The sequence below is a fragment of the Mustelus asterias genome, chromosome 3, assembly GCF_964213995.1.
Source record: "Mustelus asterias chromosome 3, sMusAst1.hap1.1, whole genome shotgun sequence".
NCBI classification, from domain to species: domain Eukaryota; kingdom Metazoa; phylum Chordata; class Chondrichthyes; order Carcharhiniformes; family Triakidae; genus Mustelus; species Mustelus asterias.
This window is the reverse complement of record NC_135803.1, coordinates 157,913,539-157,932,254: the sequence shown is the minus strand read 5'-3', so window position 1 is coordinate 157,932,254 and position 18,716 is coordinate 157,913,539. Positions and strand designations below refer to the sequence as shown.

Below are 18,716 nucleotides of genomic sequence, written 5' to 3'. Positions count from 1 at the left end.
CCTGATGAAGTATATCCCAGGACATTGTGGGAGGCTAGGGAGGAAATTGCGGGTCCCCTAGCAGAGATATTTGAATCATCGATAGTCACAACTGAGGTGCCTGAAGATTGGAGGGTGGCAAATGCTGTGCCTTTGTTTAAAAAGGGCTGCAGGGAAAAGCCTTGGAACTACAGGCCAGTGAGCCTCACATCTGTGGTGGGTAAGTTGTTGGAAGGTATTTTGAGAGACAGGATCTACAGGCATTTAGAGATGCAAGGACTGATTAGGGACAGTCAGCATGGCTTTGTGAGTGGAAAATCATACCTCACAAATTTGATTGAGTTTTTTGAAGGGGTAACCAAGAAGGTAGATGAAGGTAGTGCAGTTGATGTTGTCTACATGGACTTTAGCAAGGCCTTTGACAAGGTACCGCATGGTAGGTTGTTGCATAAGGTTAAATCTCACGGGAGCCAAGGTGAGGTATCTAAATGGATACAAAATTGGCTTCTTGACAGAAGCCAGAGGGTGGTTGTAGAGTGTTGTTTTTCAAACTGGAGGCCTGTGACCAGCGGTGTGCCTCAGGGATCGGTGCTGGGTCCACTGTTATTTATCATTTATATTCATGATTTGGATGAGAATATAGGAGGCATGGTTAGTAAGTTTGCAGATGACACCAAGATTGGTGGCATAGTGGACAGTGAAGAAAGTTATCACCAATTGCAACGGGATCTTGATCAATTGGGCCAGTGGGCTGACGAATGGCAGATGAAGTTTAATTTAGATAAATGCGAGGTGATGCATTTTGGAAGATTGAACCAGGGTAGGACTTACTCAGTTAATGGTAGGGTGTTGGGGAAAGTTACAGAACAAAGAGATCTAGGGGTACCTGTTCATAGCTCCTTGAAAGTGGAATCACAGGTGGACAGAGAGGTGAAGAAGGCATTCAGCATGCTTGGTTTCATCGGTCAGAACATTGAATACAGGAGTTGGGGTGTTTTGTTGAAGTTGTACAAGACATTGGTAAGACCACACTTGGAATACTGTGTGCAATTCTGGTCACCCTACTATTGAAAAGATATTATTAAACTAGAAAGAGTGCAGAAAAGATTTACTAGGATGCTACCGGGACTTGATGGATTGAGTTATAAGGAGAGGCTGGATAGACTGGGACTTTTTTCTCTAGAGTGTAGGAGGCTGAGGAGTGACCTTATAGAGGTCTATAAAATAATGAGGGGCACAGATCAGCTAGATAGTCAATATCTTTTCCCAAAGGTAGGGGAGTCTAAAACTAGAGGGCACAGGTTTAAGGTGAGAGGGGAGAGATACAAAAGTGTCCAGAGGGGCAATTGTTTCACACAGTGAGTGTCTGGAACGAGCTGCCAGAGTTGTAGTAGAGGCGGGTACAATTTTGTCTTTTAAAAAGCATTTAGACAGTTACATGGGTATGATGGATATTGAGGGATATGGGCCAAATGCGGGCAATTGGAATTAGCTTCGGGGTTTGAAAAAAAAAGGGCGGCATGGACAAGTTGGGCCAAAGGGCCTGTTTCCATGCTCTATGACTGGGTGGGATATTAAAGGGTGAGGGGAGTGAGGGAGAGAGTGGGATTAGACTGGGTGTGTTATTAAGGGTATAAGAGATTGGTGCAGTTGTTTCAATTCCTGCCTTGGTTCACTGTCTGTGTGGAGTTTGCACGTTCTCCCCGTGTCTGCGTGGGTTTCCTCTGGGTGCTCCCTCTTGAAAGAAATGTCAGAGGTAATAGTGGATGCGTTAGTGATTATTTATCAAAACTCGTTGCATTCTGGGGTAGTGCCGGTTGATTGGAAAACAGCTAATGTTACGCCGCTGTTTAAAAAAGGAAGGAGACAAAAGGCGGGTAACTATAGGCCGGTCAGCTTAACGTCTGTAGTAGGGAAAATGCTGGAATCCATTATTAAAGAGGAGATAGCAGAGCATCTGGATAGACATGGTTCGATCAATCAGACGCAGCATGGATTCATGAGGGGAAAGTCGTGCTTGACGAACATGTTGGATTTTTATGAAGATGTGACTAGGGCGGTTGATGGAGGAGAACCGGTGGATGTGGTGTTTTTGGATTTCCAAAAGGCGTTTGATAAGGGGCCCCATAAAAGGCTGCTGAAGAAGATTAGGGCACACGGAGTTGGGGGTAGTGTGTTAAAGTGGATTGGGGACTGGCTATCCGACAGGAAGCAAAGAGTCGGAATAAATGGGTGTTTTTCCGGTTGGAGGAAGGTAACTAGTGGCGTGCCGCAGGGATCGGTACTCGGGCCGCAACTATTTACCATTTATATAGATGATCTGGAGGAGGGGACGGAGTGTAGGTTAACGAAGTTTGCAGACGACACAAAGATAAGTGGAAAAGTGAATTGTGTGGAGGACGGAGAAGATCTGCAGAGAGATTTGGACAGGCTGAGTGAGTGGGCGAGGATATGGCAAATGGAGTATAACGTTGAGAAATGCGAGGTTATACACTTTGGAGGAAATAATAACAAATGGGATTACTATCTCAATGGAAACAAATTAAAACATGCTACCGTGCAAAGGGACCTGGGGGTCCTTGTGCATGAGACGCAAAAGCCCAGTCTGCAGGTACAACAGGTGATCAAGAAGGCAAATGGGATGTTGGCCTATATTGCGAAGGGGATAGAATATAAAAGCAGGGATGTCTTGATGCACCTGTACAGGGCATTGGTGAGGCCGCAGCTGGAATACTGTGTGCAGTATTGGTCCCCTTATATGAGGAAGGATATATTGGCATTGGAGGGAGTGCAGAGAAGGTTCACCAGGTTGATACCGGAGATGAGGGGTTTGGATTATGAGGAGAGGCTGAGGAGATTGGGTTTATACTCGTTGGAGTTTAGAAGGATGAGGGGGGATCTTATGGAGACTTATAAGATAATGCGGGGGCTGGATAGGGTGGAGGCGGAGAGATTCTTTCCACTTAGTAAGGAAGTTAAAACTAGAGGACACAGCCTCAAAATAAAGGGGGGTCGGTTTAAGACAGAGTTGAGGAGGAACTTCTTCTCCCAGAGGGTGGTGAATCTCTGGAATTCTCTGCCCACTGAGGTGGTGGAGGCTACCTCGCTGAATATGTTTAAAGCGCGGATGGATGGATTCCTGATCGGTAAGGGAATTAAGGGTTATGGGGATCAGGCGGGTAAGTGGTACTGATCCACGTCAGATCAGCCATGATCTTATTGAATGGCGGGGCAGGCTCGAGGGGCTAGATGGCCTACTCCTGCTCCTATTTCTTATGTTCTTATGCTCCAGTTTCCTCCCACAGTCCGAAAGACATGCTGGTTAGGGTGCATTGGCCGTGCTAAATTCTCCCTCAGTGTACCCGAACAGCACCGGAGTGTGGCAACTCGGGGATTTTCACAGTAACTTCATTGCAGTGTTAATGAAAGCCTACTTGTGACACTAATAAATAAATTCCTTTACTCTACTATCTTTTTATCTCTTTATTTTTGTTGCTTCTGGAGGTAAAGTCAAATTATCTAAATTATAATTGGCTGATGCACTAACATTAATGATTTCTGTTGGTTCTATATCTCCACACATTGTTTCTTCCTGTGCTAATACCAAGGAATTGTTGGAAGGATTAACAGGCAATTTATTAATCTCTTGAACCTGCGATCTCTATAATATCTCAGTACATAGCAACCATGTGTTTGAGAGTGTTTGATGGAGACAGTGTAGAGGGAGCTTTACTCTGTATCTAACCCCGTGCTGTACCTGTCCTGGGAGTGTTTGATGGGGGACAGTGTAGAGGGAGCTTTACTCTGTATCTAACCCCGTGCTGTACCTGTCCTGGGAGTGTTTGATGGGGGACAGTGTAGAGGGAGCTTTACTCTGTATCTAACCCCGTGCTGTACCTGTCCTGGGAGTGTTTGATGGGGATAGTGTAGAGGCAGCTTTACTCTGTATCTAACCCCGTGCTGTACCTGTCCTGGGAGTGTTTGATGGGGATGGTGTAGAGGGAGCTTTACTCTGTATTTAACCCAGTGCTGTAGCTGTCCTGGGAGTGTTTAATGGGGGACAGTGTAGAGGGAGCTTTACTCTGTATCTAACCCCGTGCTGTACCTGTCCTGGGAGTGTTTGATGGGGACAGTGTAGAGGGAGCTTTACTCTGTATCTAACCCCATGCAGTACCTGTCCTGGGAGTGTTTGATGGGGATGGTGTAGAGGGAGCTTTACTCTGTATCTAACCCTGTGCTGTACCTGTCCTGGGAGTGTTTGATGGGGACAGTGTAGAGGGAGCTTTACTCTGTATCTAACCCCGTGCTGTACCTGTCCTGGGAGTGTTTGATGGGGACAGTGTAGAGGGAGCTTTACTCTGTATCTAACCCCATGCAGTACCTGTCCTGGGAGTGTTTGATGGGGACAGTGTAGAGGGAGCTTTACTCTGTATCTCACCCCATGCAGTACCTGTCCTGGGAGTGTTTGATGGGGATGGTGTAGAGGGAGCTTTACTCTGTATCTAACCCCGTGCTGTACCTGTCCTGGGAGTGTTTGATGGGGACAGTGTAGAGGGAGCTTTACTCTGTATCTAACCCTGTGCTGTACCTGCCCTGGGAGTGTTATCAATGGCCCTGAATGTTTATTGATGATAAATTATTTTCTTTGCATTAATAATTTTGTTATAAATTGAACTGATGAAGAAAGCAGAGTGATGTTTGGAGATGATATGCGAGTTCACTTTGAGTTGAACATGGAGTTTTCAGACTTACTCCCAGAATTCAATGATGGGGGAACGCTTATCCACCAGCTCACTACAGCTAATGTTGGAGGCGGTGGAGTTCACGATGGTCCCGTTGTGGCACTGATCATGCCGGAAGACTTCGGTGCATTCTGGAGTGTTCCATGAGTTTCCACATGTTGCCCAAGGAAGATTATTGGTGAAGGAATGGATGAGATAATATAAGCCCCATGCAAGCACCATGATATAGTACGTGTTACAGAAAAACACTATCACCATTGACGCAAAGCCCAAACCTGCAAAAGATGAAAGACAGGTGAAGAATTCTTTCAGAAACCAAGCTAATCCCATGATTGGTTGATGAGGCTAATCTTGTGTAAGATGCCCAATGCTGCCTGTCGGCCCCACAATGCAACACAGCATCACGGAATGGAAAAGGCAATATGATCTTTAAAGGATGCAAAACGTCTCCAATCCTGCAGCTTGTAGGGTGAGTGAGTGGGAGGTTTCCACAATTCGGCAGGCCTGTGGAAGAAAGGAATTAGTGCGGATGTGTCTGGATGTTTTTTACACAGAGGGTGGTGGGGGCCTGGAATGCGCTGCCAAGTAGGGTGGTGGAGGCAGGCACGCTGACATCGTTTAAGACTTACCTGGATAGTCACATGAGCAGCCTGGGAATGGAGGGATACAAATGAATGGTCTAGTTGAACCAATGAGCGGCACAGGCTTGGAGGGCCGAAGGGCCTGTTTCCTGTGCTGTACTGTTCTTTGTTCTTTTTGTTTGTTCCAGGACACAGGGAGAGGGTTAGGATAATGGGATTAGCCAGTATTGGAAGCAAGGGCAGAGTCACTCTCTATTGGAGCAGAGCTAGCATCATCTCAGACACAAGGGGCCAAATGGCCTCCTTCCCTGCTGTGGGAATACTGATCATTAAACAGATTTGGAATTTGTTCAACTTTCCTGATTTTATGTAATGCTCCAAAAGCTTCTTTCCTTTGGTTTTTCTGTTTTCTCCCCCTCGCTGTCATTGTTTGAATCCTTTCCCATGTCGGGATTCTGGCTGTCAGTGAACACATCGCCCCATGGCAAAGTGGGCTCAGTTCCAGTAAATTCTCACCCAGGAATCTGACTGATGTATCAGGGTTTGACTCTGTGGGAGATAGACACTAACACCATCTCCAGGACAACCAACCATCCAGGAGACAGTTCAATGGAAGTATGTGGGTGTCATTCCTAATCTAGATTTTGAGAGGCAATACAGGGAGATTGTGGTGATTCGCACACAGATTTCACCGTCCAACTCAATGCCCAGTATGAACACATAATATGGTCGAGACATTAAACTTGGAGTCAATGTTTGGGACATCAGTATAGGAAGAGACTATTTGGCCCCACAAGCCCGTTTTGTCATTCAAGATCCGATCTGATCTGTGACCTAACTCCATAGGCAAGCCTCTTCCCCATTTCCCTGAATACCATTGGTTAACAACAGCTTCCAAAACCTCAGATTTAAAATGAATAATTGACCGAGTATCATCAATTCAGGTGAAAGTTCCAAACCTTTTAATTTCATTGTTTCAATCTTGAAAACTCTGGCACTAATTGTTACTCATTTTCACACACTGAGACTCAGCCAATAGGTTTGATGCAAAATGTCCCATTGCAGGACATCCCTGTGCCAATCCCATCATCACAACATAAGGTGCAAAAGGTTGGATCTCATGGGATAAAGGGGGAGGTGGCTAGATGGGTGGAGAACTGGCTTGGTCACAGAAGACAGAGGGTGGTAGTGGAAGGGTCTTTTTCCGGCTAGATGCCTGTGACTAGTGGTGTTCCGCAGGGCTCTGTATTGGGATCTCTGCTGTTTGTGATTTATATAAACGATCTGGAAGAAGGTGTAACTGGGGTGATCAGTAAGTTTGCGGACGACACGAAAATGGCTGGACTTGCAGATAGTGAGGAACATTGTCAGAGGCTACAGAAGGATATAGATAGGCTGGAAATTTGGGCAAAGAAATGGCAGATGGAGTTCAATCCAGATAAATGCGAAGTGATGCATTTTGGTAGAACTAACGTAGGGGGGAGCTATACGATAAATGGCAGAACCATAAAGGGTGTAGATACACAGAGGGACCTGGGTGTGTAAGTCCACAGATCCTTGAAGGTGACGTCACAGGTGGAGAAGGTAGTGAATAAGGCATATGGCATGCTTGCCTTTATAGGACGGGGCATAGAGTATAAAAGTTGGGGTCTGATGTTGCAGTTGTATAGAACGTTGGTTCGGCCGCATTTGGAATACTGCGCCCAGTTCTGGTCGCCACACTACCAGAAGGACGTGGAGGCTTTAGAGAGAGTGCAGAGGAGGTTTACCAGGATGTTGCCTGGTATGGAAGGGCTTAGTTATGAGGAGAGATTGGATAAACTGGGGTTGTTCTCACTGGAAAGACGGAGGATGAGGGGTGACCTAATAGAGGTGTATAAAATTATGAAAGGCATAGATAGGGTGAATGGTGGGAAGCTTTTTCCCAGGTCGGTGGTGACGTTCACGAGGGGTCATAGGTTCAAGGTGAGGGGGGGAGGTTTAACACGGATATCAGAAGGACGTATTTTACACAGAGGGTGGTGGGGGCCTGGAATGCGCTGCCGGGCAAGGTGGTGGAGGCGGACACACTGGGAACGTTTAAGACTTATCTAGATAGCCACATGAACGGAGTGGGAATGGAGGGATACAAAAGAATGGTCTAGTTTGGACCAGGGAGCGGAACGGGCTTGGAGGGCCGAAGGGCCTGTTCCTGTGCTGTATTGTTCTTTGTTCTTTATACAACATACAAACCATAACATCCTAACATACAACATACAAACTGTAACATCTTAACACACTAACATACAAACCGTAACATCCTAACATGCAAACATAGAGTTATAGAGTCATAGAGGTTTACAGCATGGAAACAGGCCCTTTGGCCCAACTTGTCCATTCCGCCCCTTTTTTTAAACCCCTAAGCTAGTCCCAATTGCCCGCATTCGGCCCATGTCCCTCTATACGCATCGGACCCATTGAACTGTCTAAATGCTTTTTAAAAGACAAAATTGTACCCGCCTCTACTACTACCTCTGGCAGATTGTTCCAGACACTCACCACCCTCTGTGTGAAACAATTGCCCCTCTGGACACTTTTGTATCTCTCCCCTCGCACCTTAAACCTATACCCTCTAGTTTTAGACTCCCCTACCTTTGGGAAAAGATATTGACTATCTAGCTGATCTGTGCCCCTCGTTATTTTATAGACCTCTATAAGATCACTCCTCAGCCTCCTACGCTCCAGAGAAAAAACTCCCAGTCTATCCAGCCTCTCCTTATAACTCAATCCATCAAGTCCCAGTAGCATCCTAGTAAATCTTTTCTGCACTCTTTCTAGTTTAATAATATCCTTTCTATAATAGGGTGACCAGGATTGCACACAGTATTCTAAGTGTGGCCTTACCAATGTCTTGTACAACTTCAACAAGACGTCCCAACTCCTGTATTCAATGTTCTGACTAATGAAACCAAGCATGCTGAATACCTTCTTCACCACTCTGTCCATCTGTGACTCCACTTTCAAAGAGCTATAAGCCTGGACCTCTAGATCTCTTCGTTCTATAACTCTCCCCAACACCCTACCATTAACTGAGTAAGTCCTGCCCTGGTTCGATCAACCAAAATGCATCATCTCGCATTTATCTAAATTAAACTCCATCTGCCATTCATCAGCCCACTGGCCCAATTGATCAAGATCCCGTTGCAATCCTAGATAACCTTCTTCACTGTCCACTATGCTACCAATCTTGGTGTCATCTGCAAACTTACTAACCATGCCTACTAAATTCTCATCCAAATCATTAATATAAATGACAAATAACTGTGGACCCAGCACCAATCCCTGAGGCACACTGCTGGTGACAGGCCTCCAGTTTGAAAAACAACCCTCTACAACCACCCTCTGGCTTCTGTCATCAAGCCAATTTTGTATCCATTTAGCTACCTCACCTTGGATCCCGTGAGATTTAACCTTCTGCAACAACCTACCATGCGGTACCTTGTCAAAGGCCTTGCTAAAGTCCATGTAGACAATATCTACCTTCTTGGTTACCCCTTCAAAAAACTCAATCAAATTTGTGAGACATGATTTTCCACTCACAAATCCATGCTGACTGTCCCTAATCAGTCCTTGCGTTTCTAAATACCTGTAGATCCTGTCTCTCAAAATACCTTCTGACAGCTTACCCACGACAGATGTGAGGCTCACTGGTCTGTAGTTCCCAGGTTTTTCCCTGCGGCCCTTCTTAAACAAAGGCACAACATTTGCCACCCTCCAATCTTCAGGCACCTCACCTGTGACTATCGATGATTCAAATATCTCTGCTAGGGGACCCGCAATTTCCTCCCAGTGTCCTGGGATATACTTCATCAGGTCCTGGGAATTTATCTACCTTGATGCGCTTTAAGACTTCCAGCATCTCCTTCCCTGTTATATGTACACTCTTCAAGACATGACTATTTATTTCCCCAAGTTCCCTAATATCCATGCTTTTCTCAACAGTGAACACAGATGAGAAATATTCATTTAGGATCTCACCCATCTCTTGTGGATTGGCACACAGATGACCTTGTTGATTCTTAAGAGGTCCTACTCTCTCCCTAGTTACTCTTTTGCCCTTTATGTATCTGTAGAAGCTCTTTGGATTCTCCTTTGTGTTATCTGCCAAAGCAATCTCGTGTCTCCTTTGTGCCCTCCTGATTTCTCTCTTAACTCTACTCCTACACCCCCTATACTCTTTAAGGGATTCACTTGATCCCAGCTGTCTATGCAAGTCATGTGCCTCCTTTTTCTTCTTGACCAGGGCCTCAATATCCCGAGGCATCCAGGGTCCCCTACTTCTACCAGTAGGGAACATAATGCATACAAACCATAACTTCCCAAGAGACAACATACAAACCGTAACATCCTAACAGACAACATGTGGTGAAGAGCATGTGGTGAAGAAGGCATTCGGCATGCTTGGCTTCATCAGTCAGAACATTGAATACAGGAGTTGGAATGTCTTGTAGAAGTTGTACAAGACATTGGTAAGGCCACACTTGGAATACTGTGTACAATTCTGGTCACCCTATTATAGAAAGGATATTATTAAACTAGAAAGAGTGCAGAAAAGATTTACTAGGATGCTACTGGGACTTGATGGATTGAGTTATAAGGAGAGGCTGGATAGTCTGGGACTTTTTTCTCTTGAGCGTAGGAGGCTGAGGGGTGATCTTATAGAGGTCTATAAAATAATGAGGGGCACAGATCAGTTAGATAGTCAATATCTTTTCCCAAAGATAGGGGAGTCTAAAACTAGAGGGCATAGGTTTAAGGTGAGAGGGGAGAGATACAAAAATGTCCAGAGGGGCAATTTTTTCACACAGAGGGTGGTGAGTGTCTGGAACAAGCTGCCAGAGGTAGTAGTAGAGGCGGGTACAATTTTGTCTTTTAAAAAGTATTGCGATAGTTACATGGGTCCGATGGGTATAGAGGGATATGGGCCAAATGCGGGCAATTGGGACTAGCTTAGGGATTTTTAAAAAAAGGCGGCATGGAAAAGTTGGGCCGAAGGGCCTGTTTCCATGCTGTAAACCTCTATGACTCTATAACATACAAGCCATAACATCCTAACGCACAAACCATATCAAGTTATATTTATTCAGCATTCATGATATCAACAAGACATTTTGGAATATTCTAGAAGACTGATCAGAAAGAACAGCGGGATGAATGTAGGGATGGGGTTGAAAGATTGGGAGCCGTTAACAAATCTCTCTCTCTCTCACTTTCCCTGTGTTTGTCTCTCTCCCCTTCTCCTTGCTTCTCTGTTTTTTCTCTCAATCTCTGTCTCCTTCCTTTCTCTTTGACTCCCTGGTCTAAATCTCCATCTTCCCATCCCTAATTTCCCTTTCTGTCTGATCATCTCTCTGTCTCATGCACGCAAATAAAACCCTGAATGAAATAAAACACACAGTTTATACAATTGCTTCCTCACCTTTGAAGAGAGGCGCGATGTTCCATGCACCAATGCCCCCCTGTTTCATGAATTGCCCCAGTGCAATCTCTAAAAAAAACACCGGGATTCCTCCCACCAGAACAATCAGTAAATAAGGGATAAGGAAGACTCCTGTGAAGATATAAAGAACAGAGAAAACACTGGGTTATTCTTCAAATCATCAATTTGCAGGTCTGAGATCATCTTTCTTTCAGATGACTGACCTGGTCTTCTGCAACAAGATCGGGTTAATTAATGATTCGATTTGATTTGATGTGATTCGATTTGATTTAATTTATTATTGTCACATGTATTAACATACAGTGCAAAGTATTGTTTCTTGCGCGTTATACAGACAAAGCATACCGTTCATAGAGAAGGAAAGGAGAGAGTGCAGAATGTAGTGTTACAGTCATAGCTAGGGTGTAGAGAAAGGTCAACCTAATGCGAGGTAGGTCCATTCAAAAGTCTGACAGCAGCAGGGAAGAAGCTGTTCTTGAGTTGGTTGGTACGTGACCTCAGACTTTTGTATCTTTTTCCCGATGGAAGAAGGTGGAAGAGAGAGTGTCCGGAGTGCATGGGGTCCTTAATTATGCTGGCTTCTTTGCCGAGGCGGCAGGAAGTGTAGACAGAGTCAATGGATGGGGGGCTGGTTTGCGTGATGGATTGGGCTACATTCACGCCCTTTTGTAGTTCCTTGCGGTCTTGGGCAGAGCAGGAGCCAAACCAAGATGTGATACAACCAGAAAGAATGCTTCCTCACCTTGGGGCGTGGATTGGTACTTGGGACTACGATGTTGTGGCCATTACGGAGACGTGGGTAGAACAAGGACAGGAATGGTTATGAGACGTTCCGGGGTATAGATGTTTCAGTAAGTGTAGGGAAGCTGGTAAAAGAGGTGGAGGAGTAGCATTGTTAATCAAGGATAGTTTAAAGGCTGCGGAAAGGCACTTCGAGGGGGATTTGCAAACTGAGGTAATATGGGCTGAGGTTAGAAATAGGAAAGGAGCGGTCACGTTGTTAGGAGTTTACTATAGGCCCCCAAATAGTAATAGTGATGTGGAGGAAGAAATTGCTAAGCAGATTATGGATATGTGTGGGGGTCACAGGGTAGTTGTCATGGGGGACTTTAACCTTCCAAATATTGATTGGAACCTTTGTAGGTCAAATAGTTCGGATGGGGCAGTTTTTGTGCAGGAGGGTTTCCTGACACAATATGTGGATAGGCCGACAAGAGGTGACGCCACATTGGATTTGGTACTGGGAAATGAACCGGGCCAAGTGTTAGATTTGGTTGTGGGAGAGCACTTTGGAGATAGTGACCACAATTCGGTGTCTTTTGTTATTGCAATGGAGAGGGATAGGGCCGTACGGCAGGGCAAGGTTTACAATTGGAGGAGAGGTAATTATGATGCGATTAGGCAAGAATTAGGGGGTATAAGTTGGGAACAGAAACTGTCAGGGAAAGGCACTAATGAAAAGTGGAACTTTTTCAACGAACAAATACTGGGTGTCCTTGATAGGTATGTCCCTGTCAGGCAGGGAGGAAATGGCCGAGTGAGGGAACCATGGTTCACGAAAGAGGTGGAATGTCTTGTGAAAAGGAAGAGGGAAGCTTATGTAGGGATGAGGAAACAAGGTTCAGATGGCTCGATTGAGGGTTACAAGTTAGCAAGGAATGAGCTGAAAAAGGGGCTTAGGAGAGCTAGGAGGGGGACATGAGAAGTCCTTGACGGGTCGGATCAAGGAAAAACTCAAGGCGTTTTACTCTTATGTGAGGAATAAAAGAATGACCAGGGTGAGGTTAGGGCCGGTCAAGGACAGTAGTGGGAACTTGTGTATGGAGTCAGTGGAGATAGGCGAGGTGATGAATGAATACTTTTCTTCAGTGTTCACCAAGGAGAGGGGCCATGTTTTTGAGGAAGAGAAGGTGTTACAGGCTAATAGGCTGGAGGAAATAGATGTTCGGAGGGAGGAGGTCCTGGCAGTTTTGAATAAACTGAAGGTCGATAAGTCCCCTGGGCCTGATGAAATATGTCCTAGGATTCTTTGGGAGGCAAGGGATGAGATTGCAGAGCCTTTGACTTTGATCTTTGGGTCTTCACTGTCCACGGGGATGGTGCCAGAGGACTGGAGAATGGCGAATGTTGTTCCTCTGTTTAAGAAAGGGAATAGAAATGACCCTGGTAATTATAGACCGGTTAGTCTTACTTCGGTGGTTTGTAAATTGATGGAAAAGGTCCTTAGGGATGGGATTTACGACCATTTAGAAAGATGCGGATTAATCTGGGATAGTCAGCACGGATTTGTGAAGGGCAAGTCGTGCCTCACAAATTTGATTGAATTTTTTGAGGAGGTAACTCAGTGTGTTGATGAAGGTAGGGCAGTTGATGTCATATGCATGGATTTTAGTAAGGCGTTTGATAAGGTCCCCCATGGTCGGCTTATGATGAAAGTGAGGAGGTGTGGGATAGAGGGAAAGTTGGCCGATTGGATAGGTAACTGGCTGTCTGATCGAAGACAGAGTGTGGTGGTGGATGGAAAATTTTCGGACTGAAAGCAGGTTGCTAGCGGAGTGCCGCAGGGATCAGTGCTTGGTCCTCTGCTCTTTGTGATTTTTATGAATGACTTAGAGGAGAGGGCTGAAGGGTGGATCAGTAAATTTGCTGATGACACCAAGATTGGTGGAGTAGTGGATGAGGTGGAGGGTTGTTGTAGGCTGCAAAGAGACATAGATAGGATGCAAAGCTGGGCTGAAAAATGGCAAATGGAGTTTAACCCTGATAAATGTGAGGTGATTCATTTTGGTAGGACTAATTTAAATGTGGATTACAGGGTCAAAGGTAGGGTTCTGAAGACTGTGGAGGAACAGAGAGATCTTGGGGTCCATATCCACAGATCTCTAAAGGTTGCCACCCAAGTGGATAGAGCTGTGAAGAAGGTCTATAGTGTGTTAGCTTTTATTAACAGGGGGTTGGAGTTTAAGAGCCGTGGGGTTATGCTGCAACTGTACAGGACCTTGGTGAGACCACATTTGGAATATTGTGTACAGTTCTGGTCACCTCACTATAAGAAGGATGTGGAAGCGCTGGAAAGAGTGCAGGGGAGATTTACCAGGATGCTGCCTGGTTTGGAGGGTAGGTCTTATGAGGAAAGGTTGAGGGAGCTCGGGCTGTTCTCTCTGGAGCAGAGGAGGCTGAGGGGAGACTTAATAGAGGTTTATAAAATGATGAAGGGGATAGATAGAGTGAACGTTCAAAGACTATTTCCTCGGGTGGATGGAGCTATTACAAGGGGGCATAACTATAGGGTTCGTGGTGGGAGATATAGGAAGGATATCAGAGGTAGGTTCTTTACACAGAGAGTGGTTGGGGTGTGGAATGGACTGCCTGCAGTGATAGTGGAGTCAGACACTTTAGGAACATTTAAGCGGTTATTGGATAGGCACATGGAGCACACCAGGATGATAGGGAGTGGGATAGCTTGATCTTTGTTTCAGATAAAGCTCGGCACAACATCGTGGGCCGAAGGGCCTGTTCTGTGCTGTACTGTTCTATGTTCTATGTTCCTATGGCGCATCTGTAAGAGTTGGTGAGAGTTGGCCTCATTGTGAAGATGTCCCTCGGTACTAGCAATCATAATGTGATTGAATTTTACATTCAGGTTAAGGGAGAGAAGAGTGGGTCTAAGACTAGTCGTTTCCATTTAAATAAGGGCAATTATGAGGGCATAAAAGCAGAGCTCGATAAAGTGAATTGGTAAATGGGGTTAAGCGATAGGTCAATGGAGAGACCGTGGCAGATATTTAAACAGTTATTTCAGAATATACAAAATAGATGCATTCCAATGAGAAAGAAACATTCAAAAGGGAAGATCCACCATCTGTGGTTCACTCAAAAACTTAAAGATAGCATCAAACTTAAAGAAAAAGCAGATAATTGAGCAAAGATGAGTGGCAGGTCAGACTTTTGGACAGAATATAATGACCATCTAAACTTAACTAAAAGATGAATAAGGAGGAAAGGGCAAGGGGAAGCTCGCAAAAAATATAAACTCGGTAATCAGAGTTTCGATAGATTTTTGAATAAGAAAAGAGTTAACAAAGTGATCATTGATGCTGTAGAAAGAGTGTCTGGGGAATTAATATTGGAAAATGAGATGTCTGATGGATGAAACAGAGGATGGTGACAGAGATTTACTGACATACCCGCTATTTCACATTGCCCCGACCATATGGGGGCCGATACACCCCGGCAGCATTACACCCTGCAGCATTACACCCTGCAGCATTACACCCTGCAGCATTACACCCCTGCAGCATTACACCCGGCAGCATTACACCCCGGCAGCATTACACCCCGGCAGCATTACACCCTGCAGCGTTACACCCTGCAGCATTACACCCTGCAGCATTACACCCCTGCAGCGTTACACCCTGCAGCATTACACCCTGCAGCATTACACCCCTGCAGCATTACACCCGGCAGCATTACACCCCGGCAGCATTACACCCCGGCAGCATTACACCCTGCAGCATTACACCCCGGCAGCATTACACCCTGCAGCATTACACCCTGCAGCGTTACACCCTGCAGCATTACACCCTGCAGCATTACACCCTGCAGCATTACACCCCTGCAGCATTACACCCTGCAGCATTACACCCCGGCAGCATTACACCCCGGCAGCATTACACCCTGCAGCATTACACCCTGCAGCATTACACCCTGCAGCATTACACCCTGCAGCATTACACCCTGCAGCATTACACCCTGCAGCATTACACCCTGCAGCACTACACCCCTGCAGCATTACACCCTGCAGCATTACACCCTGCAGCATTACACCCTGCAGCATTACACCCCTGCAGCATTACACCCTGCAGCATTACACCCTGCAGCATTACACCCCGGCAGCATTACACCCCGGCAGCATTACACCCTGCAGCATTACACCCTGCAGCATTACACCCTGCAGCATTACACCCTGCAGCATTACACCCCGGCAGCATTACACCCTGCAGCATTACACCCTGCAGCATTACACCCTGCAGCATTACACCCTGCAGCATTACACCCTGCAGCATTACACCCTGCAGCATTACACCCCTGCAGCATTACACCCTGCAGCATTACACCCTGCAGCATTACACCCCGGCAGCATTACACCCCGGCAGCATTACACCCTGCAGCATTACACCCTGCAGCATTACACCCGGCAGCATTACACCCCGGCAGCATCACACCCCGGCAGCATCACACCCCGGCAGCATCACACCCTGCAGCATTACACCCTGCAGCATTACACCCTGCAGCATTACACCCTGCAGCATTACACCCTGCAGCATTACACCCTGCAGCATTACACCCTGCAGCATTACACCCTGCAGCATTACACCCTGCAGCATTACACCCTGCAGCATTACACCCCGGCAGCATTACACCCTGCAGCGTTACACCCTGCAGCATTACACCCTGCAGCATCACACCCTGCAGCATTACACCCTGCAGCATTACACCCTGCAGCATTACACCCTGCAGCATTACACCCTGCAGCATTACACCCTGCAGCATTACACCCCGGCAGCATTACACCCCGTATTACATCCCTACATTTTGCTCCTAAAATATCTGAACTGTACAATATTACATCCCTACAAATTTTAATCCCTAAAATATTACACCCCTACAATATTAGACAATATTGTATATATTACATAAAATTACAGCTGTACAACATTACATTCTGACATTATACACCAACAATATAACTCCCCTACATCGGGGATGTGATGGCCTCATGGTATTATCGCTAGGTGACTAATTCAGAAACTCAACTAATGTTCTGGGGACCTGGCTTCGAATCCCGCCACGGCAGTTGGTGGAATTTGAATTCAATTTTTAAAAATCTGGAATTAAGAATCTACTGATGACGATGAAACCATTGTCGATTGTCGGAAAAACCCATCTGATTCACTAATGTCCTTTAGGGAAGGAAATCTGCCGTCCTTACCCGGTCTGGCCTACATGTGACTTCAGAGCCACAGCAATGTGGTTGACTCTCAACTGCCCTCGGAAATGACCTAGCAAACCATTCAGTTCAAGGACAACTAAGGGATGGACAGTAAATGCTGGCCAGCGGCACCCATGTCCCATGGATGAATTTTTAAAAATTATACACACAACATACCACCCTGTCAAAATGGAAGGTGCCAATCCAAGCTTTCACAAACGGACCAGATTTGACTATAAAGGGCTGAAGGGAAAGATTGAGGGGAGGGATTAACTGGACAATTATTTCATGGAATTAGCACAGGCCTATTGGGCTGAATGGCCTCTCTCCTCACTCTCTGGGTATTGAGGTATTGGAGGATCAATGACAGCAGTTTCTGTTGTCCATCTCCTCTGGCCCACTGGCATTGCTGAGAGGGGACAAGTGCTTTGCACTGGCTGAGGGGGCGGCTGAGGGGAGGATGATTGTGTTCTGGATTGTGTTGGAGGGAAGAAATCTGCTTGAATTTCTTTAGGGGCAGGTGCGACCTGGACAAAAAGGACAGGTTTCACTTAAATCTCAGGGGGACCAATATCCTGGCGGGAAGGTTTGCTAAGGCGACTGGGGAGTGTTTAAACTAGAATGGTTGGGGGGTGGGAATCAAAATGAGGTGACTGGGAGAGAGGAGGTTAGAGTAAAAATAAAAGGGGCTTGTAGACAGTGTGAGAGGGAGGATAGGCAGGTGACGGAGAAGGGGAGCGCTCAGACCGAAGGGTTGAGATGTGTTTATTTTAACGCAAGGAGTGTAGTGAACAAAATGGATGAGCTTAGAGCGTGGATCACTACTTGGAAGTGTGATGTGGTGGCCATTACAGAGACTTGGTTATCTCAGGGACAGGACTGGATACTTCAAGTGCCGGGTTTCAGATGTTTCAGGAGGGACAGGGAACATAGAACATAGAACAGTACAGCACAGAACAGGCCCTTCGGCCCACGATGTTGTGCCGAGCTTTATCTGAAACCAAGATCAAGCTATCCCACTCCCTATCATCCTGGTGTGCTCCATGTGCCTATCCAATAACCGCTTAAATGTTCCTAAAGTGTCTGACTCCACTATAGGACCCTGGTTAGACCCCACTTGGAGTACTGCGCGCAGTTCTGGTCACCTCATTACAGGAAAGATGTTGAAGCCATTGAAAGGGTGCAGAGGAGATTTACAAGGATGTTGCCTGGATTGGGGGGCATGCCTTATGAGGATAGGTTGAGGGAGCTTGGTCTCTTCTCCCTGGAGAGACGAAGGATGAGAGGTGACCTGATAGAGGTTTACAAGATGTTGAGGGGTCTGGATAGGGTGGACTCTCAGAGGCTATTTCCAAGGGCTGAAATGGTTGCTACGAGAGGACACAGGTTTAAGGTGCTGGGGGGTAGGTACAGGGGGGATGTCAGGGGTAAGTTTTTCACTCAGAGGGTGGTGGGTGAGTGGAATCGGCTGACGTCGGTGGTGGTGGAGGCAAACTCGTTGGGGTCTTTTAAGAGACTTCTGGATGAGTACATGGGATTTAATGGGATTGAGGGCTATAGATAGGCCTAGAGGTGGGGATGTGATCGGCGCAACTTGTGGGCCGAAGGGCCTGTTTGTGCTGTGGCTTTCTATGTTCTATGTTCTATCTCTGCAGGCAGTCCATTCCACACCCCAACCACTCTCTGCGTAAAGAACCTACCTCTGATATCCTTCCTATATCTCCCACCACGAACCCTATAGTTATGCCCCCTTGTAATAGCTCCATCCACCCGAGGAAATAGTCTTTCAACGTTCACTCTATCTATCCCCTTCATCATTTTATAAACCTCTATTAAGTCTCCCCTCCGCCTACTCCGCTCCAGAGAGAACAGCCCTAGCTCCCTCAACCTTTCCTCATAAGACCTACCCTCTAAACCAGGCCGCATCCTGGTAAATCTCCTCT

General features: G+C 46.2%; 1 protein-coding gene across 1 annotated transcript in view; it reads right to left on the bottom strand.

Moving 5' to 3' along the window:
* LOC144491764 (sodium- and chloride-dependent creatine transporter 1-like) overlaps nt 1-18,716 on the bottom strand; it is a 179,363-nt gene that overhangs the window by 75,670 nt on the left and 84,977 nt on the right. Inside the window, exons 3-4 of the mRNA XM_078210022.1 lie at nt 10,761-10,892; nt 4,732-4,996 (exon numbers count right to left, since the gene is read on the bottom strand). Coding sequence (XP_078066148.1) covers nt 4,732-4,996; nt 10,761-10,892 — 397 coding nt within the window. The remainder of the gene's footprint in view (nt 1-4,731; nt 4,997-10,760; nt 10,893-18,716) is intronic.